Source organism: Sorex araneus, chromosome X (genome assembly GCF_027595985.1).
Source record: "Sorex araneus isolate mSorAra2 chromosome X, mSorAra2.pri, whole genome shotgun sequence".
Lineage (NCBI taxonomy): Eukaryota > Metazoa > Chordata > Mammalia > Eulipotyphla > Soricidae > Sorex > Sorex araneus.
The window spans coordinates 137,125,020-137,149,516 of NC_073313.1; the positions used below are offsets into that span (position 1 = coordinate 137,125,020).

Here is a 24,497-nt window from a genome sequence, read left to right on the forward strand (position 1 = left end):
TGTCCAGGAATACGTTCACTCATAGTTGAGGCTTCGCCAAACATGTGGGAGATGGCTTTGAGTGTGGCAGTGTTTGGGTTCTGGAGGTTTTCAGCTTTCAGGACTAGGTCCCTTGGGGTGGGAACAGCTCACACCCGTCCCCCTTTGGGGTGCCCCGGGTGAAACAGTCAGTGGAATGGCTATGGCAGGCATCATGTTGCTCCCTTCTGGGAGAAAAAGCCCTGTGACCTGGATGGTGTCCGGTGAGGAGATTATCTGGCATCGCAGGAGGTGGCTTATGGGTGTGACGCCTGGGTCGCCAGAGACTGGGGGAAACGGGCAGAGGATCTCTGCTCCCATTCCCTCTAGGTCTTTAATCCATTTTTTTTATTAGAGTTTATCTTAAGACTTTTCAGAATGTCATTGCGACTTTGATTGTTATTGTATTAATTCCATATAGTGCTTTGTATAAGACGCTAATTTTAGCAATGTTAGCAATGTTAGTTCTTCCAACTTATGAACATGGAATAGTTTTCCATTTCCTTACATCTTATTTTCATTTCTTTAAATAGTGACTTGTAGCTGTCTGTATATAAGTCTTCACATTCTTTGTTAAGTTGACTCCTCGCTATTTAATTTCAGGGACATGTATTAATAGTTTTAATTAATTTTAAGCACCATAACTTACAATACTGTTAATAATAGGGTTCTTTGCATGCAATGTTTCAATACCACTCCTTCTACCACAGTGCCAAGCCCCTCAACCTAATCCTTTCCCCCTTACCCTGGTAAGCTCAGCTTTGTAGACCAGTTCTCAGAGTTTTTGCCTTTGGCAATTTATTATTCTTTACTCCCTCCCTTGCCTTTCTTTCCCTTCCCTTCCTTTACCTTCCCTTCCCTTTCCTTCTCTTACCTCCCCTGCCCTACGTTGCCCTTCCCTACCCTACCCTACCATACCTACCATACCCTTCCCTTCCTTCCCCTTTCCTTCTCTCCCTTCCATTCGTTCCCCTTCCCCGCCTCTCTCCTCTCCTTTTCCTCCTCTCCCCTCCTCTCTCTTTTCATCCCATCCCTTCCCTTCTCCCTTCCCCTTCCATTCTTCTTCCGCTCCCTTCCCTTCCTTTCATTTCCCTTCCCTTCTCTTCCTTTGTTCCCCTTCCCTACGCTTCCCTTCCCCTTCCCTCCTCTTCCTTTCCCCTTTTCCCTACCTTCCCTTTCTTTTCCTTCTTTTCCTCTCCCCTCCTCACTCCTCCCTCCCCTTTCCCTCCCCTCCCCTCCTCTCTTTTCCTTCCTTCCCTTCCTGTCTTCTCCCCTCACCTTCCACTTTCCTTCCCTTCCCTTGCCTTCCCTTCCCTTCTCTTTCTTTCCTTTTCCTTCTCTACCTTCCCTTCCCCATTCCTTCTCTTCCTTTCTCTTTCCCTCCCCTCCCCTCCCCTCCCCTCCCCTCCCCTCCCCTTTCCCTTAATTTCCCCTACCTTTCCCCTACCCTTTCCATTCCCCTTCTAGTCACATCCCCTTCCTATTCCTCCTCTTCCCTCCTCTCCCCTTTTCTTCCTTTTCCCTTTCATTCCCTTCCCCTCCCCTACCTTCCTTTCCATCTTTTTTGTCTTTGTTTTTGGGCCACACTCACTTTGCATTCAGATTATTCTGGCATGCTCAGGTGATCATATGGGGTGGAATAAACCCATGTCTGCCACATGCAAGGCAAATGCACTATCCATTGTACTATAGCTCCAACCCACAATTATTATGTTTCTTTATATCACACATATGAAGAGCTATCATTCTGTATCCGTCCGTTTCCTTCTCACTCACTTAGTTCTGTCAACATGATACAGGGAGATATTTCTTCACACCCACGAGACCAGTGCACACCAGAAAGAACAAAAACATTCTGTTAATGTGTATTTAGGGAAAAAGGAACACTCATCCACTGTGGTAGGAATGTCAACTGGTTATATCTTTTAAGAAAACAATATGGACACTTCTAAAAAAAACTAATTGAGTTTCTATGTGATCCAGCAATTCAAATTCTTGGTATCTATTCCCAAGGGCCCAAAAAAATCTGTTTTGAAAAGACTGTACTCCTGTGTTTGTTGAAGCACTATTCACAATAGACAAAATCTGGAAACTACCCAACTGTCCAAGAACCATTGACATATATGGTACATGATATATACATATATATGTATATATATATACATATACACACAATAGAACACTACCCTTCTATAAGTAAAGACAAATCATGAAATTTGTTGCTATATGGATGGATCTGGAGTGCATTGTCCTGAGTGAAGTCAATCAGGAGTAGTATTGTAAATCATGATGCCTAAAATTGAAAAAAGAACAAATAGGATTTGGTTGGTGACCGAAAAAAAAAACAGATGTGGCAGAGAAGGTAAAAGGAAAATCATTAGTAATGCATGAAACTCCAAGCTTAATGAAGAAGACAGTAACTGATGCCAAGAATTATTTTGAATTTTTAGGGACTAGCAAGAACTACTCTGTAATTCACTATGCCCTGCAATTCTAACTAAATAATGTTTTACATATAGGATTGTTAGATTGATTCCAACTAACATTTATTGAGTTACTATATTCCAGGTTATTTACAGATATTGTTACATTTAAAATCATAATGATTGTGTGAGTAAGAAATATAAATAACCCTATTTTATGAGTGAGGAAATTCAAACACAAAGAAGCCCAAAGTCACATGGCTAGTAAAAGTAGTAATCAGTCTCCAAAACTCAAATCCCTAAATACAACCCATTGTCTCTTTGCTCTTATTTAATTTTTAAAGTAAATTTATTATTTTTGGCTTGCATTTCTATTAATAATGGTTTCTCATATATGTAATTTCAACACCACATACATCACCAGGTTAACTGTCTCCTTCCTCCAATAACCTGAGCCCCTCCCTCTCATTTGCTCCACAGCTCAATTGTGTGGGTCAGTTTCCCTGTTATGTTGACTTTGGTTTTTTGTTTCTAACTTGCTGTGTATCTTTAAGTCCCACATATGAGAGATCATTCTGTATCTCTTTCTTTTAGTTCATATTGGCATCACTCAGTATGCCATCTGCTCTTGTTTAAATTTTTTACTGTTTCTAAAAGTCCATTTAAAAATTATTTCAATTCCTATGCCTCTTTCATGAGAAATAAAATGATGGAGACATATGGATAAAGCTGTAGCATAGGAATCATTTTTCATGTTCTACCACTAGCTTTAGTGTATAACTTTTGTGAAGTCTTTTTCCTCTCTGGACCTCAGCCTCAATTTCATGATCTCTAATCTATCTTCACCTGTAAGGTTCAAAGTTCCATGATCCTATCTGATACTGATGGGTCAAAAGTCAGATGAATTACCACAGGAAACAAACAGCTCCTTTCTTTTCTTTTTTTTTTGAAGTAATTTTAAATATTCAGAGCCACTGTAAACTCACATTATTGATAACATACTTTCTAAATTAGGCAGCCATATTTTTCATCAAGCATTCTAAGCATATTGACTCCTGCCTCATTAGGTATTGTATCTCCCTCTTTTTACCGCCATTAAACATTTTGACTATTGGGTTATAAATAACCTGTTCTCAAAGTTGTAGTTTCCCCTTACTATGAGTAATCTTGGGTCAGGGAGGCAGTACAGCGACTAAGGTTCAAGTTCAGGTCCCCAGTACCATCTATGGTCCCCCAAATCCAGCCAGGAGTGATACCTGAGTACCACTGTGTATGGCTGAAAAGAAAACAAAAAACAATAGTAATCCTAAATCTCATCTCCCACAGCATCAAACAGAATACACACTTTTAGAGAGGAGCTACTTTTTGTGGTAGTTAATCATTTTCCAAGTGGCTTTCCACCCACGTTTCTAAAGAAGGAAGTGACCATGATCTCAGTTCCTGAAAGACTTACTCATACAGACTATAATGAATGTTTATTTTACTATGTTAGCTGCATTGTCCAACCCTGATCTTTGAACTGTTATCTATCTGTGAAAGATGGCAAGTTTACAATCAATCATTTTATTTCATAGTGCATTTCTTTTTTATATGTGTGGGAGCATGCACTCTCAAGAAGTTGGCACTGGATACAGGCTCCCCACCGACATTTTTCAGCTGGTGGCAGGTTTAATTCAAGGACGTGAGAAGGATATGATACTGCATGGGCATTGGTGCCAGTGACACTAACACCACAGTGGTACCAATGATTCCAGTGGTACCAGAGGCCTCCAGGGACACACTGTTTGGGGCCTCCAAGGCTGCATCAGAAATGTGGGGGGATCATGTGGTGCCAGATGTCAGACTTGGTGGGGTGCTTCATAGGCATGTGCCCTAAGTGCTGTGCTATCTCTCAGACCCATAATGCATTTATCCTGTTCCTCCTCTTCCACCTCCTCCTCATTTCTTCATCCTCCATTTTATTTTTGAGCCACACTTTGCAATACTTAGGCCTTAATCATGGTTCTTTACCTAGAAATCACTTCTACCCGTGCTGAGGGTGCTGGGGATCAAATCCGTGTCTGCCACATGCAAGGCAAGTGCATTATCTTCTGTACTCTCTAAAGGTAGAACACATGTCTTGAAGAATACTCCTGAGAGAATGTTCTGTGGAGAGATACAAATCAAAGGTGGTCTCTTCTCTCTTCTCTCAAGAAATGTGCTATTGGGGGGCTGGAGCAATAACACGGCGGGTAGGGCATTTGCCTTGCATGCAGCTGAACTGGGTTTGATTCCCAGCATCCCATATGGTCCCTCGAGCACCACCAGGAGTTATTCCTGAGTGCAGAGCCAGGAGTAACCCCTGAGCATCGCCAGGTGTGACCCAAAAAAGCAAAAAGAAAGAAAGAAAGAAAGGAAGGAAGGAAGGAAGGAAGGAAGGAAGGAAGGAAGGAAGGAAGGAAGGAAGGAAGGAAGGAAGGAAGGAAGGAAGGAAGGAAGGAAGGAAGGAAGGAAGGAAGGAAGGAAGGAAGGAAGGAAGGAAGGAAGGAAGGGAAATGTGCTATTTTAATGATGGATAAGGAAAACAAATAAATCTAAGATTCAAAGTGCTCATTGCCATAAAAGCACTTCTAGCTATTTCCCACTTAAGTCACTACCTACTTAAGTTGATATCTATGTGAAATTTTGTGCAGCATAAATAGTATGGTGTTTACAGTAGTAGACACAAAGAGTATATGTTTACAGTAGTATATACAAAGGGAAAAAGTATATCAGCTACGGTAGTGAAATTTTTAATATCTGGTGATAGTACTTAACTATATATTATAAGGATGAATAATATCTGGATATATTCTAGGGAAAAGGCCATACTATTCCAGGTAAGAAGTTGAAATGAAAATATAGCACTGAAACCATCCATTCTGAAGCACAGGAGGGAATTTAGAATTTGGGGAAGTAATCTCAGAGAATAAAATATAGCCTGATGGTAGAAGTCATTGTGGACTTGATACAATAATGAAAGTCCATTGATTTTATGGTCTTGAGTGATATTCACTGTATCACTGTCATCCCGCTGCTCATCAATTTGCTCGAGTGGGCACCAGTAACGTCTCCACTGTGAGACTTGTTGTTACTGTTTTTGGAATATCGAATATGCCACGGGTAGCTTGCCAGGCTCTTCGAGATGGACGGAAGAATCGAACCCAGGTAGTCTCTGAGCACTGTCATGTGTGACCCAAGAAACAAAAAATAAAATAAAATAAATGCACACCTGGGGCCTAGTGAAGACTTGGTCACAAAGGACCTGTGTGATGCCCCAAGTTCAAGCTTCAGTACTGCCCCAGAAGCCAAGCCAACTGCACAAGCCAAGTACTACCACAACTGGAATCACGTATGTATGAACAGCACAGCTGAAATGTGAGGAACCCCCAGTCACTAACAAAAATGGGAAAAAAGGGGGCTGGGGATAAATTGACATGCACAAAAATCTATCAGTAAAAGAGAATGCAAGTACATCCACATGCATGAATCCAGTACCAGGCTGGCGCGAGGGGCAAGGAGGGCGGGGCAGGGGTCCAGGAGAGGCGGGCATGCTTGAAGGAGAGCCAGGCCAGCCTCCACTCTCTGGTTACTGAGTGCACCCTCCCATCACCCCAGAATTCCGGAGGGAGTTTCAAAAACACGGCAAGAATGCCGAGACCTCTCAGAGGGAAGGATGAAGCAGAAAAGTGTATCCTTTAAGTGACACTGGAACTTGCATGCTGCTGGAGGGTTCTTGGACTCTCTGAAGCCCAGGGGACCTCGCAACCAGATGCCTACATGACAGCCAGCCCTACCTAGGTGCTGGGGGTGCAGTCACGGGGCTCCCCCCACCCGTGCCACCCAGTGCTGATTTCATGTGAGTCTGGCCTTCTAGACCAGTGAAGAGAGAATGGTCAGGGCCTTTCCACTTGTCCCTGGAACCAGGAGTGGCAAGAAAGGAGAATTCTTCTGAGCACGTGATGGATCATAGCTAACCCCCCGGCAGGACTCACCAAACTCTGAGACTCAGCTGTGGTACAGTCCTGTGCATGGTGACTGTGAGGCAGGAACCGGGCTTGGGATAGCTGAGCTGTCTGGAAGAGGCCTGGGAAGTAGGCCTTATATGGCCTACTGCAATATGGCTGTAATATGGCTCTGCTGACTCTCCCCTACCGTCCCAGCTCAGGATCCTGGCCTGCCCCCATCCATGGGCACAGATGGCGTCAGCCTTGGTTGTTCATCTCTGGCTGTGGACGGGATGGATTTTCAATGAGAGGCAGAGCTAGGCTGTGTGCAAGGTACCAGTCTCCATTGGGCAGTCAGTGCCCATTCACCTTTATGCTCACTATGCATGGACCACCACCCTCATGCAACATTGCAATCACTAATTAGGTAGAATCACATTGGATGAGTCACGGTTTGGGCCTCAGCTTCTCCATCTGCAAAACGGGGGGATAAGAATATGGGTGAGTTGGCAGTGCCCAAGGCCTGCTTTCAGAGGGTGCCACCTAGTCTTTGAAGTATACCCACCCCGCCTTGGTGACCTTCTCAGTGTCTCAGGGCCCGGAGACTCCTAGGCCATGTCTGAGTGTGGGAGTGAGGAGAGCAGGCGTGTAAAGGTTCTGCTTGCAGACTGTCTGGGTCATCTTTGTTTTTTTTTTTTAATTAATAGTTTATTTTTAATTAGTGAGTCAACGTGAGGGTACAGTTACAGATTTATACATTTTTGTGCTCATGTTTCTCCCTTACAAAGTTTGATAACCCATCCCTTCACCAGTGCCCATTCTCCACCACCAGTAAACCCAACATCCCTCCCCCCCTCCCCAGTCCCGTCTCCCCCCACCCCACACTGCCACTATGGCAGGGTATTCCCTTTTGTTCTTTCTCTATGATTAGGTGTTGTGGTTTGCAATAAAGGTGTTGAGTGGCCATTGTGTTCAGTCTCTAGTCTATATTTGGCCCGCATCATCTTTCCCCCACATGACCAACAACCACATTTTACTTGCTGTTCCCTTCTCTGAGTTGCCCAGAATGAGAGAACAGCCTCGAAGCCATGGTGATAACCTCCTGGTACTTATTTCTACTATTCTTGGGTGTTCGTCTTATAGTCTATTATTCTATATTCCACAGATGAGTGCAATCTTTCTATGTCTGTCTCTCTCTTTCTGGCTCATTTCACTTAGCATGATACTTTCCATGTTGATCCACTTATATGCAAACGTCATGACCTCATTTTTTCTAACAGCTGCATAGTATTCCATTGTATAGATGTACCAGAGTTTCTTCAACCAGTCATCTGTTCTAGGGCACTCGGGTTTTTTCCAGATTCTGCCTATTGTAAACAGTGCTGCGGTGAACATATAAGTGCATATGTCACTTCGACTATACTTTTTGGCTTTTCTGGGATATATTCCCAGCAGGTATTGCTGGGTCAAATGGGAGCTCAACCTCAAGTTTTTTGAGAATCGTCCATACTGTTTTCCAAAAGGGCTGAACTAGCCGGCATTCCCACCAGCAGTGTAGAAGGGTCCCTTTCTCCCCACATCCTCTCCAACAGCGGTTGCTTTTGTTCTTTTGGATGTGTGCTAGCCTCTGTGGTGTGAGGTGGTATCTCAAGGTTGTTTTGATCTGCATCTCTCTGATGATTAGTGATGTAGAACACTTTTTCATGTGTCTTTTGGCCATTCGTATCTCTTCCTTGGTAAAGTTTCTGTTCATTTCTTCGCCCCATTTTTTGATGGGGTTGGATGTTTTCTTCTTGTAGAGTTCAACCAGTGCTTTATATACCCTTGATATCAACCCCTTATCTGATGGGTATTGTGTAAATATCCTTTCCCATTCTGTAGATAGTCTTTGTATTCTGGTCGCTGTTTCTTTTGCGGTGCAGAAGCTTTTTAGTTTAATGTAGTCCCATTTGTTGATCTCTGTTTTTACTAGATTGCTTAGTTCCGTGTCATCTTTGAAGATACCTTTATCTTCAATATCCTGGAGGGTTTTGCCTACCTTGTCTTCAATGTACCTTATGGTTTGTGGTCTGATGTTGAGGTCTTTAATCCATTTTGATCTGACTTTTGTGCATGGTGACAGATCGAGTTCTAAGCCCATTTTTTTGCATGTGGTTGTCCAGTTGTGCCAGCACCATTTGTTAAAGAGACTTTCCTTGCTCCACTTCACATCTCTTGCACCTTTATCAAAGATTAGATGATCATACATTTGAGGTTGTGTGTGGGGATATTCCACCCTGTTCCATTGGTCTGCAGTTCTGCTTTTGTTCCAGTACCATGCCGTTTTAATTGTTACCGCTTTGTAGTAGAGTTTAAGGTTGGGAAGGGTGATGCCTCCCATCATCTTTTTCCCAAGAATTGTTTTAGCTATCCGTGGGCGTTTATTGTTCCATATAAATTTCAGGATTGCTTGCTCCGTTTCTTTGAAGAATGCCATGGGTATCCCTATAGGGATTGCGTTAAATCTGTATAATGCTTTTGGGAGTATTGCCATTTTGACAATGTTTATTCTCCCTATCCATGAGCAGGGGATATTTTTCCATTTCCTCATATCCTCTTTTATTTCATGAAGTGGTGTTTTATAGTTTTCTTTGTAGAGGTCCTTTACTTCTTTAGTTAAGCTGATTCCAAGGTATTTGATTTTCTGGGGCACAATTGTGAACGGGATTGCTTTTTTCATGTCCCTTTCCTCTGTCTCATTGTTTGCATATAGGAAGGCCATGGATTTTTGGGTATTGATTTTATAGCCTGCGACTTTACTGTATAGGTCAATTGTTTCTAAGAGTTTCTTACTAGAGCTTTTAGGTTTCTCTAGGTATAGTATCATATCGTCTGCGAATAGTGAGAGCTTGATTTCTTCCTTTCTAATCTGAATCCCCTTAATGTCTTTTTCTTGCCTGATGGCTATTGCTAATACTTCCAGTACTATATTAAAGAGAAGTGGTGAGAGTGGACATCCTTGTCTTGTCCCCGATCTTAGAGGAAAAGCCCTTAGTTTTTCTCCATTGATGATAATGCTTGCCGTAGGTTCATGGTAGATGGCTTTGACTATCTTGAGAAAAGTTCCTCCAAAACCCATTTTGGTGAGAGTTTTTATCATGAATGGGTGTTGGATCTTGTCAAATGCTTTTTCTGCATCTATGGATATGATCATATGGTTTTTATCTTTACTTTTGTTGATGTGATGGATTATGTTGATTGATTTCCGAATGTTAAACCAACCTTGCATCCCTGGGATGAATCCCACTTGGTCATGGTGTATGATCTTTTTGATGAGTTGTTGGATTCTATTTGCTAGTATTTTGTTGAGAATCTTCGCATCGGTATTCATCAAGGATATTGGTCTATAGTTTTCTTTGTTAGTGGTGTCTTTGTTTGCTTTTGGTATTAGGGAGATATGTGCCTCATAGAAACTGTTCGGAAGGGTTCCTGTCTTTTCGATTTCCTGGAAAAGCTTAAGGAGAACTGGCAACAAGTCTTCTTTGAATGTTTGGAAGAATTTGCCAGTGAATTCGTCTGGACCTGGGCTTTTGTTTTTGGGGAGACTTTTGATTACCATTTCGATTTCCTTGATATTTATGGGCCTATTCAGGTATTTCACGTCTTCTTGGCTCAGTCTTGGGAGGTTGTAGGAGTCAAGGAATTCATCCATTTCTTTTAGGTTCTCTTGTTTTGTGGCATACAGACTTTCAAAGTAGTCTCTGATGATCCTTTGAATCTCCTTGGTTTCTGTTGTGATGTCCCCCTTTTCATTTCTGATACGGTTTATTAGGGTTTTCTCTCTTTCTTTCTTTGTGAGTCTTGCTAGCGGTTTATCAATCTTATTTATTTTCTCGAAGAACCAGCTCTTTGTTTCATTGATCTTATGGATTGTTTTTCGGGTTTCCATATCGTTAATTTCTACTCTAAGTTTTATTATTTCTTTCCTTCGATCTGGTTTGGGTTCCTTTTGCTGGTCCTCTTCTAAGGTCTTGAGCTGCGACGTCAAACTATCTATATAGGCCCTTTCTTCCTTTCTGAGGAAGGCTTGCAGAGCTATAAATTTTCCCCTTAACACAGCTTTAGCTTCGTCCCATAGGTTCTGGTAGCTTGTGTCTTCATTCTCATTTGTTTCGAGGTATCTCTTAATTTCTTTCTTGATTTCCTCCGTGACCCACTCATTGTTCAATAGTGAGTTGTTTAATTTCCAAGTGTTTGATTTGGTTCTCCGCGTCTGTGCATGATTAACTTCCATCTTCAGTGCATCATGGTCTGAAAAGATAGTTGATACAATTTCTATCTTTCCAATTCTATTAAGGTATAACTTGTGGCCCAGAACATGGTCTATTTTGGAAAATGTTCCGTGTGCGCTGGAAAAGAATGTGTATTCTTTCTTTTTGGGGTATATAGCCCTGTATAGGTCTATTAGCCCTGTCTCCTCCATTTCTTCCTTCAGGGCCATCGTTTCCTTGCTGAGTGTTGTTCTTGTCGATCTATCCAGAGGCGATAAGGCAGTGTTGAAATCTCCAACTACTATCGTGGTGCTAGTTATGTCCTCCTTAAATTCTGTTAGGAGTTCTTTTAAGTATTTCGCTGGTCGTTCATTAGGTGCGTATACATTTAGGAGTGTGATTTCTTCCTGTTGCACATATCCCTTGATGAATATAAAATGACCTTTGCTGTCCCTTCTGATCTTTTTCAGCCTGAAATCAATGCTATCGGATACTAGTATGGCCACCCCCGCTTTTTTTTGAGGGGGCTGTTTGCTTGCAGGATTGTTTTCCATCCTTTGATTTTTAGTCTGTGTTTGTTCCGGCTATTCAGATGTGTTTCTTGTAGGCAGCAGAAAGTTGGGTTTAGTTTCCGAATCCATTTTGCCACTCTATGCCTCTTGATTGGTGCATTTAGCCCGTTAACATTAAGAGAGATTATTGTCATTGGATTTTGTGCCATTTTTCTGTAGGGTTTGTTGTTCTTATAGGTCTTTTTCCTTGTCTTATAGTAGCCCTTTGAGTCCTTCTTTTAAATTTGGTCTTGAGTCTATGAAGTTCCTGAGCTGTTGCTTGTCCATGAAATAATGTATGGTTCCTTCAAGTTTAACTGAGAGTTTAGCCGGGTAGAGTATTCTTGGTGAGGCATTCATTTCATGAAGTTTTTTCACTATATCCCACCATTGTCTTCGGGCTTGGAGGGTTTCTTCTGATAGGTCTGCTGTGAATCTAAGGGGTGCGCCTTTGTATATGATCTCCTTCTTTGATCTTGCTACTTGCAGTATTGTGTCTCTATCCACGGCATCCATCATTCTGACTATGATATGCCTTGGGGATTTTCTATTTGGGTCCCTTTTAGCTGGTACCCTTCGGACTCCTTGTATCTGGATGTCCGCATTCTCTAGCTCTGGGAATTTTTTAGCAATGATGTCTTTAATGGTGTTTTTTTCATTGGGATTGGTTCCGTGTTGTTCCGGCACTCCCATGATTCTTATGTTGTTTCTCCTGAGGTCGTCCCCTAGGACTCTAACTCGCTCTAGAGCCATTTTGAGGTCTTTTTCCATTATTTGCTGTTGTCTATATGCTTTGTGCAGCTCATCTTCAAGCTCACTGATTCTGTCTTCGGCTGTAGTCATTCTACTATTGAGGGCTCCTAGGGAGTTTTTAATTTCATCTACTGATTCTTTTAGTTGTGTGACTTCTGTTCGTAGCTTTGAAATTTCTGCTCTCGTTTCTTCCTGGATTATCTTGGTGGAGCGTTTCAACGCTGCATCCATATCCTCCCTTAATTTATTGGATGTTCGGTCCATAGTTGTGTTGATTTCGTGAACCATCCTCACACTTTCCTCTCTGAATTCTCTATCTGAGAGGAGGGTGTATTTCTGGGAGGTTGCTGCTGAGGTTAGTGAGATATTTTCTTGGCTCTCTCCTAGTGGTGGGGATTTTCTCAGTTTCTTCATGTTGTTATGGGCTTTACTATCTGGAGCTCTCGTTAACTTGGGAGGAACCTCGACTAAAGATTTTTGGCTATGCTCTTTTGCCAAAGTACTTTTCTGTGCAAGTTGATGTGTTCATTGACAGTTTTTGTGAAGTTAGGATAGGCTAGGTTAGTTGAGTATCAACATATAGTAACTAAGATGATGAGGGAGTTCTTCGGAGGAATGGGTTCAATCAATTGTGGCCAAAGGACAATGCATGGAATTGTTAAGGAAAATATCTGCGGCCACATTAGCGGCCGCCGCTCCAGAAAGAGACCACGCCCACTTTTGAGGCCACGCCCCCAAATGACAGGACACGCCCTAACCTGTTCGGACACGGGAGGGCGGGATCAGGCGCGGTGGGCAAATGACTGGGACCTGCCAGGCGGGGCGGGGATGCTCCGAGCTGTCCCGCTGCCGCGGGCGGGCACGGGGCGCGGGGGGCGCTTTTCCGGGTGGCACAGGGTCTCCAAGGGGAAGAGCCAATATACCTGTCGGACACGGGAGGGCGGGATCAGGCGCGGTGGGCGAATGACTGGGACCTGCCCAGCGGGGCGGGGATGCTCCGAGCTGTCCCGCTGCCGCGGGCGGGCATGGGACGCGGGGGCTGTGTCATCTTTGAAACTCCTTTGAGTGATATTAATATCACACAATCACACACAATATCCCGTTAATCACCGATTTCTCGGGCGGGCTCAGTAACATCTCATTTCATCCTTTCCCTGAGATCTTAGAAGTCTATCTCGACTCGGCCCTCCTAATGATGTTGCACTGGGGGCTCTTCAGGGTCAGGGGAATGAGATCCAGCTTGTTACTGGATTTTGCATATGAATACACCATGGGGAGCTTGCAAGGCTGTCCCATGGGGACAGGAAACTCTCAGAAGATTGCCAGTTTCTCCTAGAGAGAGAAGTAGGCCAAAGAAAGCAGCCGGCTGTGCGCTTCTGAGAGCTTGCTTTTAAGTCTCTGGATGTTGACCGTTGATGGGATTACACACACCTGGGTTCCTCTGCTGGTACCTTCATGCATGAGGCCTGTCCGAATGTGTGGAGAGGGGCCTCCAGCATGGCTGTAGCTAGGTTACCGTGGTCTTCGGCCGCCGGGAGCTCTGCTCGGTGTGGGGAGGGTAGCTGGAGCCCATCCCCTCCGAGGGGCCCTGGGGAAGACCACCAGGCGTGCGGGCAAGAGACTCTCTTTTTTTTAAAAAAATTAATAGTTTATTTTTAATTAGTGAATCACCGTGAGGGTACAGTTACAGATTTATACATTTTTGTGCTCATGTTTCTCCCTTACAAAGTTCGATAACCCATCCCTTCACCAGTGCCCATTCTCCACCACCAGTAAACCCAACATCCCTCCCCCCCTCCCCAGTCCCGTCATCCCCCACCCCACACTGCCACTATGGCAGTATGCCCTTTTGTTCTCTCTCTCTGATTAGGTGTTGTGGTTTGCAATAAAGGTGTTGAGTGGCCATTGTGTTCAGTGGGCAAGAGACTCTCTTATATTAATATAAGTAAAGGTAATTTTTTAAATGATTACCCAAACATTAGTATACAGAATGAACTTAAGTTTGTAACAATAAGAACCAGAAAGAACAATAGATAGTCAGATTTGTGTAACAATGGCTTTGTGAGTGGTGATACTATTTGAAATGGAGAACAAAGACAAAAACCAGGGAAGGAAACATTTTAAAAAACTGGGACTGATCCCAGTTATCAAAGAGATCTGAAAGTCATTTATATAAAAGTGGAAGCTAAATTCATGAGAGTTGTAGGAGATAAATAGGGGGATAAAATAAAGGTGAAGCAAGTAAATACAGTGTTAAATAACAAGAAATACCAGCATGCACCTATGCGAGCAAAGGAAGAAATGGAGAAATATAAAATCCTGGGTAAAAGTTAGAATCCAAAAAGGAAATCATTAATCCAGGGAAAGTAACATAAAAATACATCATTGTGAGCATTACCCTGGTGCATGGATGAAAAATCTGAGTCGGGGAGTATAAATTAACTTATATAAGACCTTGAAGCAGTTTCAACTCAACCTAGTCTTACATATTCCACAGTATGTCCTACTTTTACCAATCTCTGAAAACCGATGGTGAGCAGGAAGTATCCATATCATATGTGGGATATAAAGAGATATAATGAGGGAGCAACAAATGGCCAAAGCCAACAGAACCCTAGAACTGGTCTACAGAACTGGGTTTGCCACATTGGTGGATCGGATGAGGTTGAGGTGAGGTTGAGGTTGAGTTGAGAGGGACATTTGGGTGGAAGTTTTATTACTGAGAAATTGTATGTACAAAACCCTATCCTTAGCACTGTTATAAATCCTATTGACATATTTTTTTAATTTAAGAAGAAAATTGTTCCCGCTGTGGAATCATGATCCCAAAGATAGACATTCTCAGAATCACTTTTGCTTTCTCACTCTTCCTGAAAGAAAGCAGCCTTGTTTCTGGAAGTGTCTGGTAAATTAGTTTACTGACAAAATTTCATTTGTAACTACAAACAGTGTTGCTTGTTAATTTCAAAGCCTCTTATTTTCTAAATGACTCATTACTTTTTTTAGGAGAACAACAACACTGTACAGTGTAATAGTAGAAAGTTAGAGCAATTTTTGTGAGTGGTAAGATCCAAACCATTCTATTAAAAACAAATGATGTTGGATCTATCATCATATCTATTTTATTTGAATACCACTCAGTATTATAGTGCACATAGTTCTTTTTATTTTGGTTTGTTTGGGTGCCACACGTGGTGATGCTTAGGGCTACTCCTGGCTCTCTGCTTGTGGATCACTCCTGGTGATGCTTGTGGGATCATATGTGGTGGTGCAGAGATAGAACCTGGGTCATTCGCATGCAAGGAAGTTACCCTACCCCCTGTATTATCATTCTGACTAGAAAAATTCTGATAAATAAAATTATCATGGCTCATAGCACAGAAAACTGACTATTCTTAGAATGTGAATGGACTACTAATAAATGCTTCAGTACAATGCACCAGTCCTTATATTTACAAACGTCTGCTGCCTCCAGGGATTAAAGAATGAAGCAATATACCCATGAATAAATAGTCATCCATAAAAGAGAAATGGACATTTAACCACCTTTCACTTTTTATCCTTACAGATTATCCTGAAAGTTCATCATCTGTTGTCATGGAAACAGAAGCATAGCTCTTTTCACATATCCAACATCTCTCAGACAGGTCAGTATTTTGAAGGAGACATAGACACCTGAACTGCCAAGTGGCAGTGTTGGAAACAGAATCAGAAAAGCAGTGCATTTCACCCTAGTGAACACGAATAACAAATATTAAATTTGCCATTCTTACATTGTTTATATTAACAAACTCCTTGTACATAATTTCCTTGTGTAACAAACTGACAACAACTCTCTGATTTCTTACAAAATCATACCTCTCACTTGGACTAAAAGATTCTGGTATCCAAAAACAAATAAATATCCTATATAGCTCACTTTCTCATACTTTGAATTATGAACCTTGGCCTCATGCAGTTTGAGTCTCAGAAATAACATAGATTAAAAATAGATTCTTTTTGCCTGACTCCATTATGTCAGTAAATAACCTAGTTTTACCCATTCACAGACAAAGAGCATTATCCTTACACTACAATTCTTCACGAGATGATACCAATTTGTTCATCAGTGACAGGCAGTTTTACTAGATTAGCCTAGTGAAAAGTTAAAACATCTTTCCCCATGCAACAGTCATAAGTAAATAAGCCCAATGTAATTTAGTATTAAAAGGATAATTTTGTGACAGAATTACCACAGAGATTGAAGCTCTGATCTAATAAGGCCTTCCAATTCCAGAAAAGCTGACATTATTTAGAAAAACATCAGTTTATGACTTCTCAGGTATTCACTTTTCTCCCTTATAGAACTCTGCCCTATACCAGTACTGCTACTATATTAAGCCATTATATTCCAGTCACTCTGCAGTTTACTTGATACATGTTATACAATTCAGCTTAATTATGCATTGAGTGTTCCTATTCTTGTTTTGTCTATGAGAAAACGCTAGTCAGCTAGTAAAAGGATACTGTATTGCATAATCTTAGAACATGCTCTTTCTGCTGTGGAACTCCATTTAAAGTCTGACATAGGCTATTTATGTTGTATATTTACTTACTAAAATAACAAAGATTAAAATGAGTAAAGAATTAAATCTTAAATCTAAAATCCTAATGTTTCATGTTCATGTGAAGCAAATTGTATGATAGCATTACCTAGATTTCAGTTATTCCTGATATTTTTCTCTATCATTTTCTGATTTTAGCATTTTATTTGTTGGCGGCATTCTATAGAGCACCAATACAACAACATGTTAACAGATTAAAGAGGGGAAAATATCTGAGTATATAAATTTAGGAAACCCCATACTAGCAAACTTATAGCATTATCTTTAGCATAGGAATTCTCAAGTATTTTACTGTGTGGACATGTATTGTGCTACGAGATATGATTATTTTATATATTAGAATTATCTGACATAGCCAGAAAGGGTTATTGTAGCCTTCTGAAATTGTTTTCAGTGTAGATCATGGAACTGTCTTTAAAAAACCCTAAATTAATGCTAATAGGGAGCAGTTGTTTCCCATTCTCCCACTCCCAGGGTTGAGCAACTACAGTTCTACTGCATGTCTCTTTAGATTTGCCTATTTTTGGCAATCTCAGCTCTACAGAACAAATCTAAGAGTTGGTTTTGTTTGGTTTTCTATAATGTACTTGTTTTGTTTCTTCATATCTGCACATGAAAGAGATAATCCAGTATTTGTCTTTCTCTGTATGACTTACTTTACTTAATAATCTACCCTAGGGGCTGGAGCAATACCACAGGGGGTAGGGCATTTGCCTTGCACACAGCCAAACCAGTTTCAGTTCCCAGCATCCCATATGGTCCCCTGAATACCTCCAGGGGTAATTCCTGAGTGCAGAGCCAGGAGTAACCCCTGTGCCATCGCCGGGTGTGACCCAAAAAGCAAAAAATAATAATAATAATCCACCCTAAACTTCTTTGATGTCAGAAATAGCAGGGATTTTTCTTATAGCTGATTCTATATTTTAGCTACTATTCTATGTGCTGCAATGAATGATGGTGTGAATATATCTTTGAATGATTTTTTGCATGTGTTCTGGGCATAGATACATGGAAGTGGAATTGCTGGGTCATATGGCAGCTCAATTCTTTGTTTACTGTTTAATATAAAGGTTGAAATAAGAAAGACTCCCATCACCAGTGGACGAGTTTCCTTATCATCACATCCCTATCAGCACATTGTTCCAGTCTTTTTGATATTCCATTCTTACTGGTGTAAGATAATATCTCATTGTCATATTGATTTGTATTTCCATGATAATACATGATGGTGAGGACTTTTTCCTGTGTCCGTTGGTTATCCATCTGTCTTCTTCAGAGAAGTGTCTATTTTTCTCCTCATTTTTATAGAGTTTGTGGATTTTTTGTTGTTGATCATCATGAGTTTTTAATTATCACAGATATTAATCCTTTGATTGCAAATCAGTTGAGTGCAAATGTTTTTTTCACAGTTAGTTGAGTATCATTTAGTTTTATCTTATACTTCTTTGACCATGTAGAAATGTAGAAACTTTTTAGTTTGATTTATTCCCATATGTTTGTTTTTGTTTCTATTATCTTTGCCAATGAAACCATATCATTAAAGCTTGGATAGTTCTGCCTATATTTTCCTAAATGTGTTTTATGGATTCTGATATGATCTCAAGTTCTTAGATCCAATTTTAACTGACTGTTTTGTAAGGTGTAAGACATGGATCCAGCTTTATTTTACTATATGTGTTTTTACATGTTTCCCAGGTTTCCTTGGAGCATTTTTTTGAAGAGGCTATCATTACTCCACTTCATATAGTTAGCTACTTTAAAAAAATCAGTTGGCCATAGAACTGGGACTTCTCTTTGGATATTCAATTCTAAATCCATTGCACAGAGAGTCTATCCTTATTCCAGTATCACGTGAGCTTTGATCACTGTAACTTTATATAATATAGTTGCAAGTTAGGTAATAAGATACCTTCCGATTTCTTATTTTTCAGCCTAGCTATGGATTTGGGGGATGTTTTATGGTTCTATATAAACCTTTTACTGACTTTCTAAATCACTGAAGAATATCATTGGAAACTGAATTGGGACTGCATCGAATGTATAGTAATTTAAATTAAATGGTCATTTTGAACAATACTTATTTCTCCAATCCAGGGACACGGGATATTTTTTCATTTCCTAAGGTCTTCTCACTCTTTCTTATGCATTACATAGTTAGTTTAAATGGTGTAGTTATCTCACATCTTTTGTCAAATTGATTCCTAGGTACTTGATGTCCTTCTATTTTTGTTGGTCTGCTTTAGTTTTTGTTTGATTCTTGATTTGGGGGGTACACCTGGCAAACACTATTTTGAATGAAGTAGACTCTTTGATCTCTTTCTTTTCTAGTTCATGATTTGCATATAGTAATGCCACAGAAAATTTTGAATGTTGAATTTGCATCTGGTTACTTTGCTGTATTGATCTATTGTTTCCATGAGCCTTTCAGTATACTAGGACATTTATGCATATTATCTCGGGGGGCTGTCTTGAGGCCCACGGGCTCCCCCGCTCCCCAGAGGAGGGGCCGGTGTCAGGAGAGGGGCACCTGGGAGCAGCCTCAGCTAGCAGACGCAAGCGTGTGTGAGGGGGCACGGGAGGGGGGGTGCGGCGGGCCGGCCGGCTGTGAGAACAACGTTTAAAAACCCGTGGCGGTGTGTGTCTGGGGGCGGGGCTGGGGGGGCTTGGGGTAAACTGCCCTGGAGTGTCCTTTCCGGTTTTGAAAGGCGCCCCTGGTTCTTGACGGAGGCCGCTGGCTGGGTCCCTCAGGTCAGCCTCCTCTTGCTCAGGCCCAGATCTTTGCTTTCCCCCTCCCCCTCCCAGCACCGGCTACCTCCCCCAGAAGGGGCTCAGCTCAGCACTCCCTGTCACTGGCCCGCTGGCTTTCAGGGCACCTGGTGGGACTCCGGACTCACCCTTTAGACCCCTGGGGGTCCTGGCGGGGTGGGGAGAGGGGTGTGAAGATTCGGGACCTTCTAGTCACAAGACCAATCTTCCATAACGGCAGGCTCCCTCCTGGAGAGTAAGGTGCCTTTTAATTACTCTAACAAAATTTTACCTTTGGACTTGTGGGACGAGGCAGTGGAGCAGGGAGCTTGCTGGGGAAATGGTGCCAGCTTCAGACTTTCTGCAAGTAACCAGGCCCCACCTTGCCCCCGCCTTTGTAAACACTGCCCTCTTCTGAGTGGTGACCTGGACTGGGCCACCAGGTGACACCCCTTAAGCAATCAAATCTTTGGGCGAGCAGAACCTAGCCTGGTGCTCAATCCCACTGATTTTTTTTATTTTTTTGAATGAAGATCTTCTCTTGCCCAAGGTCATATGGCAAGTCAGGTCTTGCAGAGTGTTTGGACCTTTCCTCGGTACTGGTGGTGATCATAGACTGCTCCTGAAGCTCTGGCTTTTGATGGGGGCTGTGGGGTAGAGAGTGCTAGCCACTAACCCTTTGCTCTGCCAGCTTCTGCTAAACTGTGACCAGCCCTGCTTCCTTACTGTCAGACAAAGGTGCTTTGGATCAAGCCCTGCCTCCTTGGCAGCTGGCATGAATGCGTTCTTGAATCTGGTGAAGGAGTAGTCATGGATTTTTGCTTCCCTGTACTTTCAGTCACTGCCCTTCCTTCACCCAAACTGTCCCTCATGAAAACTGCACTGTGCTTGGTTCGCTTTGCTCCATTTTTTTCCCACTATCATGTGTCCATGGGCTGGAGCAATAGTGCAGCGTGTAGGGTTCCATTCCTCCGTCCCTCTCAGAGAGCCCGGCAAGCTACCGAGAGTATCCCACCCTCACGGCAGAGCCTGGCAAGCTCCTCCATGGTGTACTCGATATGCCAAAACCAGTAACAACAAGTCTCACAATAAAGACGTTACTGGTGCCCGCTCGAGCAAATCGATGAACAATGGGAGGACAGTGCTACAGTGATCATGCCATCTGTACATAGTGACAATTGACTTATTTTCCAGTTTGAATCCCACTGACTATTTGGTTTTGCATGATTTTTGTCGCTAGGACTTTTAATACTATTGAATATTTTTTATTTTTTTGTGTTTTGGGTCACACCTGGCAATGCACAGAGGTTACTCCTGGCCTCAGGAATTACTCCTGGCAGTACTCGGGGGACCATATAGGATGCTGGGAATGGAACCCGGGTCGGCTGCGTGAAAGGCAAACACCCTACCCCCTATGCTATTGCTCCAGCCCCTTGAATTTTTAAATAGTTCTTAATAATATTGAAAACAGTGGAGAATGTGGCCATCCTTGCCTTGTGATTGATCTCAAATGGAATGCTTTCAGTTTTTCACCAGTGAGAATGATACTGAATGTGGGTTTGTTATAAATCGCCATTACTGTTTTAAGGATGAGTCTTTTTATCATGAATGTATGTTCGATCTTGTAGAAAGCTTTCTTTTCATCAATTTATAAAATTATATGACTTTATCTTTTCTTTTACTAATGGTTGTATTATGTAAATTTATTTTCATATGTTGACTCATACTTGAATCGCTGAGATAAATCCTTCTTGATTGTTGTATCATCTTTTGAGATGCTCTTGGAATTGGTCGCTAAGATTTTTCTGGGATTTTTGCATCAGTGTTTATAAGGGAATTTTGTGTAAAATTTTCTTTGTTAGTATTAAATCTAACTGCTTTGAGTATTATTTAATGTTGACTTCATAGACAATGCTAGGAAGAATTCCTGTTTCTTCAGTATTTTATTTTATTTTTATTAATTTTTTTGCATTTTGGGTCACACCTGGCAATGCACAGGGGTTACTCCTGGTTCTGCACTCAGGAATTACTCGTGGAAGTGCTCAGGGGACCATATGGGATGCTGGGAATCGAACCTGGTTCGGCTGTGTGCAAGGCAAACGCCCTACCGCTGTGCTATCGCTCCAGCCTATCTTCAATATTTTAGAAAAGCTTGATAACAAAGATTTTAACTCTTCCTTAAAAGTTTGATAAAATTCACTAAGAAATCTATCTGACCAGGATTTTAATTTTTGAGAATATTCTTAATTACTGTTTCAAATTATTTATGATCACCTGCTCAGGTTTTATATCTTTTCTGATTCATTTTTGGAAGGTTACAAAATTCTAAGAATCTGTCCACTTTTTAAGGTTCTTCAGTTTAATATTCATAGAATCGTTCATAGTAACTTCTCAAGATATCTTGAATTCCTGAAAGGTCTGTTGGTAACTTTTCCCCTTCAGACTCTGATCTGATTTATCTGGAAATTTTCTCTTTTTTTCCCTTCATGAGTCTAGACAATGTCTTTTTATTGTTTTAAAGAACCAGATCCTGGCTTCATTCATTGTATTGCTTTCTTGATTTCTGTGCCATTGATTTCTCCTCTAATTTTTATTATTTCCTTCCTTGTGCTATTTTTGGGATTCGTTTGTTTTTCTTTCTCCAAGTAAGTGTTTAAGAAGTGTGTTTTGGCTGTTGATTTGAGTTTTTTCTTTCCCAGCGTAGGCATATTTTGATACAAATTTTCCTCTTAGCACAGCTTTTTTCTGTATCCCATAGATTCTGATAGTTTATTCGTTCTTGTTTCCAAAAAATAGTTTTATTTCGTCCTTGTTTTCCTTTTTGACCCAGTTATCATCTAAGTGTTTTGTTCAGCTTCCACTTGTTGAGGCTCCTCCCATCTTATTCTTATGGTTGATTTCTGCCTTTTTGTCACTGTGATCTTAGAGAATGCTTAGCTTGATTTGTTTATTTGTGAATTTATGAATGTTTGAGTTATGCCCTAGTATTTCAACAATCTTAGAGAATGTTCCATATATATGTGAGAATAATGTGTATTTGACTTTTTGAGAATGGAGGGCCCTGTATATGTTAATTAATTCCAGTTTTTTTCTAACTCTTTATTTAGGGCTCTTGTAACTTTACTGATATTATGTCAGGGTGATCTATCTCATGATGAAAGTGGAGTATTAAAGTCTCCCACTATTATTGTGTTTTCATCAGTGTGTTCTTTTAGGTCTGTGACAAGAGGTCTTATAAGCATTGCTGATCCTTAGTTTGTTGCATATATGTCGATGAGTTACCACTTTTGGGGGCTGGAGGATAGTACAGCAGGTACAGTGTTTGCGTTGCCTCAGTCAACTGGGATTGGATCCCCTGCACCCTCTATATTGTCCTCCAGGCCCCAACAGGAGAGATCCCTGAGCACAGAGCCAGGGTAAGTCTTTTTTTTTAATTTTATTGAATCACCATGAGATAGTTACAAGCTTTCATGTTTGGGTTACAATCTCACAATGATCAAACACCCATCCCTCCACCAGTGCACATTCCCCACCACCAATATCCCGGGTATACCCCCCCCTTTCCCACCCTCCCCCTGCCTCTAAGGCAGACAATATTCCCCATACTCTCTCTCTACTTTTGGGCATTATAGCTTGCAACACAGACATTGAGAGGTCATCATGTTTGGTCCATTACTTACTTTCGGCATGCATCTCCCATCCCAACTGGTTCCTCCAGCCATCATTTTCTTAGTGATCGAGCCAGGGTAAGTCTTAAGCACTGCCAGATGTGGCCCTAAAGCCAAAACTAAATTTAAAAAGTATTTTTCAATCTTGTTCCCGTTACCTATAAGTAATATCTTCTCCTATCTTTTGATTGTTTCATTGTTCCTCCTATTCTGTCACCTTGGGTGGGAATCTGGTGATTCATGCTTAATCATTATTCATTAATCTCCCCCCCCTATCTCTCTCTCTCTGGTCTGTAGGGTTCCACATCTCCCCTCAGTTCAGGAAGGAGTGGAAACCCTTAAGATACCTATGCCATTTTCTGAGTGTGACTGTAGCTTCTGGTGTTTCCATAGGTGTTTTTTTCCTCACAACTTATTTTTCTCATCAACCCTCGTGGTTTCCAAATAAATTAGGCTGGTGGTGAAGGTGGTCCTTTGGTACTTTTTGCTCTGCGACAGGCAGAGAACTCAGCTACCTGAGTTAGTGGTGTAATCAGTCTAAGTTGGTAGAGACGAAGGATGAAGTCTCTTGTAGCTGCTTCCTGTGGCATGACCATTGGGTAATTTGGCTTCTGAGATGGTAGGGGCGGTGGACCCACTTTGGCAGGCAGTACTTCAGGAGGTGGATTCCGTTGATTCCTCCTCACATGACAGAAACCAGAAAATTCAGTTTTCCTGGCAAGTGGTGGTGATAGACTTACCTGGGCAGGAAATAGCTCATGGGGCAGGTTCTGTTGCCTGCTTCTTGCAAAATGACCAGCAGGGAATTTGTGTCCCAAATTGGTGATTAAATGTAATCCAAATTGAAGTTGCGATTTTTGTAGATATAGACCTGCTGATGCTAAAATTTAAATGGACATGTAAAGGCACTAACTAATCAAACAATTCTGTAAAAGTAAAAAATGATAGTCTTTTATTTAAAACAAATTGTAATGCTACAATAGTGATGATATTGTGGTATTTGTGAAAAGATGGATTCATAAATCTATGGACAGAATAAAAATAATATGGAAATAGACACAGAGTAAAGATGGTTTACTTTTTTTTTTTTTTTTTTTTGCTTTTTGGGTCACACCTGGCGATGCACAGGGGCCACTCCTGGCTCTGCACTCAGGAATCGCCCCTGGCCGTTCTCAGGGGACCATATGGGATGCTGGGATTTGAACCCGGGTCGGCCGCGTGCAAGGCAAACGCCCTACCCGCTGTGCTATCTCTCCAGCCCCAGATGGTTTACTTTTTTATCCAATGTTATTATTCTTCCATGGAAAAGTTCAGTCTTTTCGTAAATTTTATCACCATTGAACATCTCTACATAAAGTTCAACTCATAACATATACAAAATTATTATTAACTCAAAGTCTCATAGACCTAAATGTAAAATGATAAAACTCTTAGGAGAAAATATGAAAGATAATATTTTTAACATAGGCAAATGGTTCTTTGATATAAAATCAAAAGTAAATTATGTAAAAACATTTACA

General features: G+C 41.4%; 1 protein-coding gene across 2 annotated transcripts in view; it reads left to right on the forward strand.

Moving 5' to 3' along the window:
- ZDHHC15 (zinc finger DHHC-type palmitoyltransferase 15) overlaps positions 1-24,497 on the forward strand; it is a 177,400-nt gene that overhangs the window by 128,399 nt on the left and 24,504 nt on the right. For both annotated transcript variants that reach the window (XM_055122910.1, XM_004620918.2), the window contains one exon: positions 15,529-15,607. In XM_055122910.1, coding sequence (XP_054978885.1) covers positions 15,529-15,575 — 47 coding nt within the window. In that variant the 3' untranslated portion in view covers positions 15,576-15,607. The remainder of the gene's footprint in view (positions 1-15,528; positions 15,608-24,497) is intronic.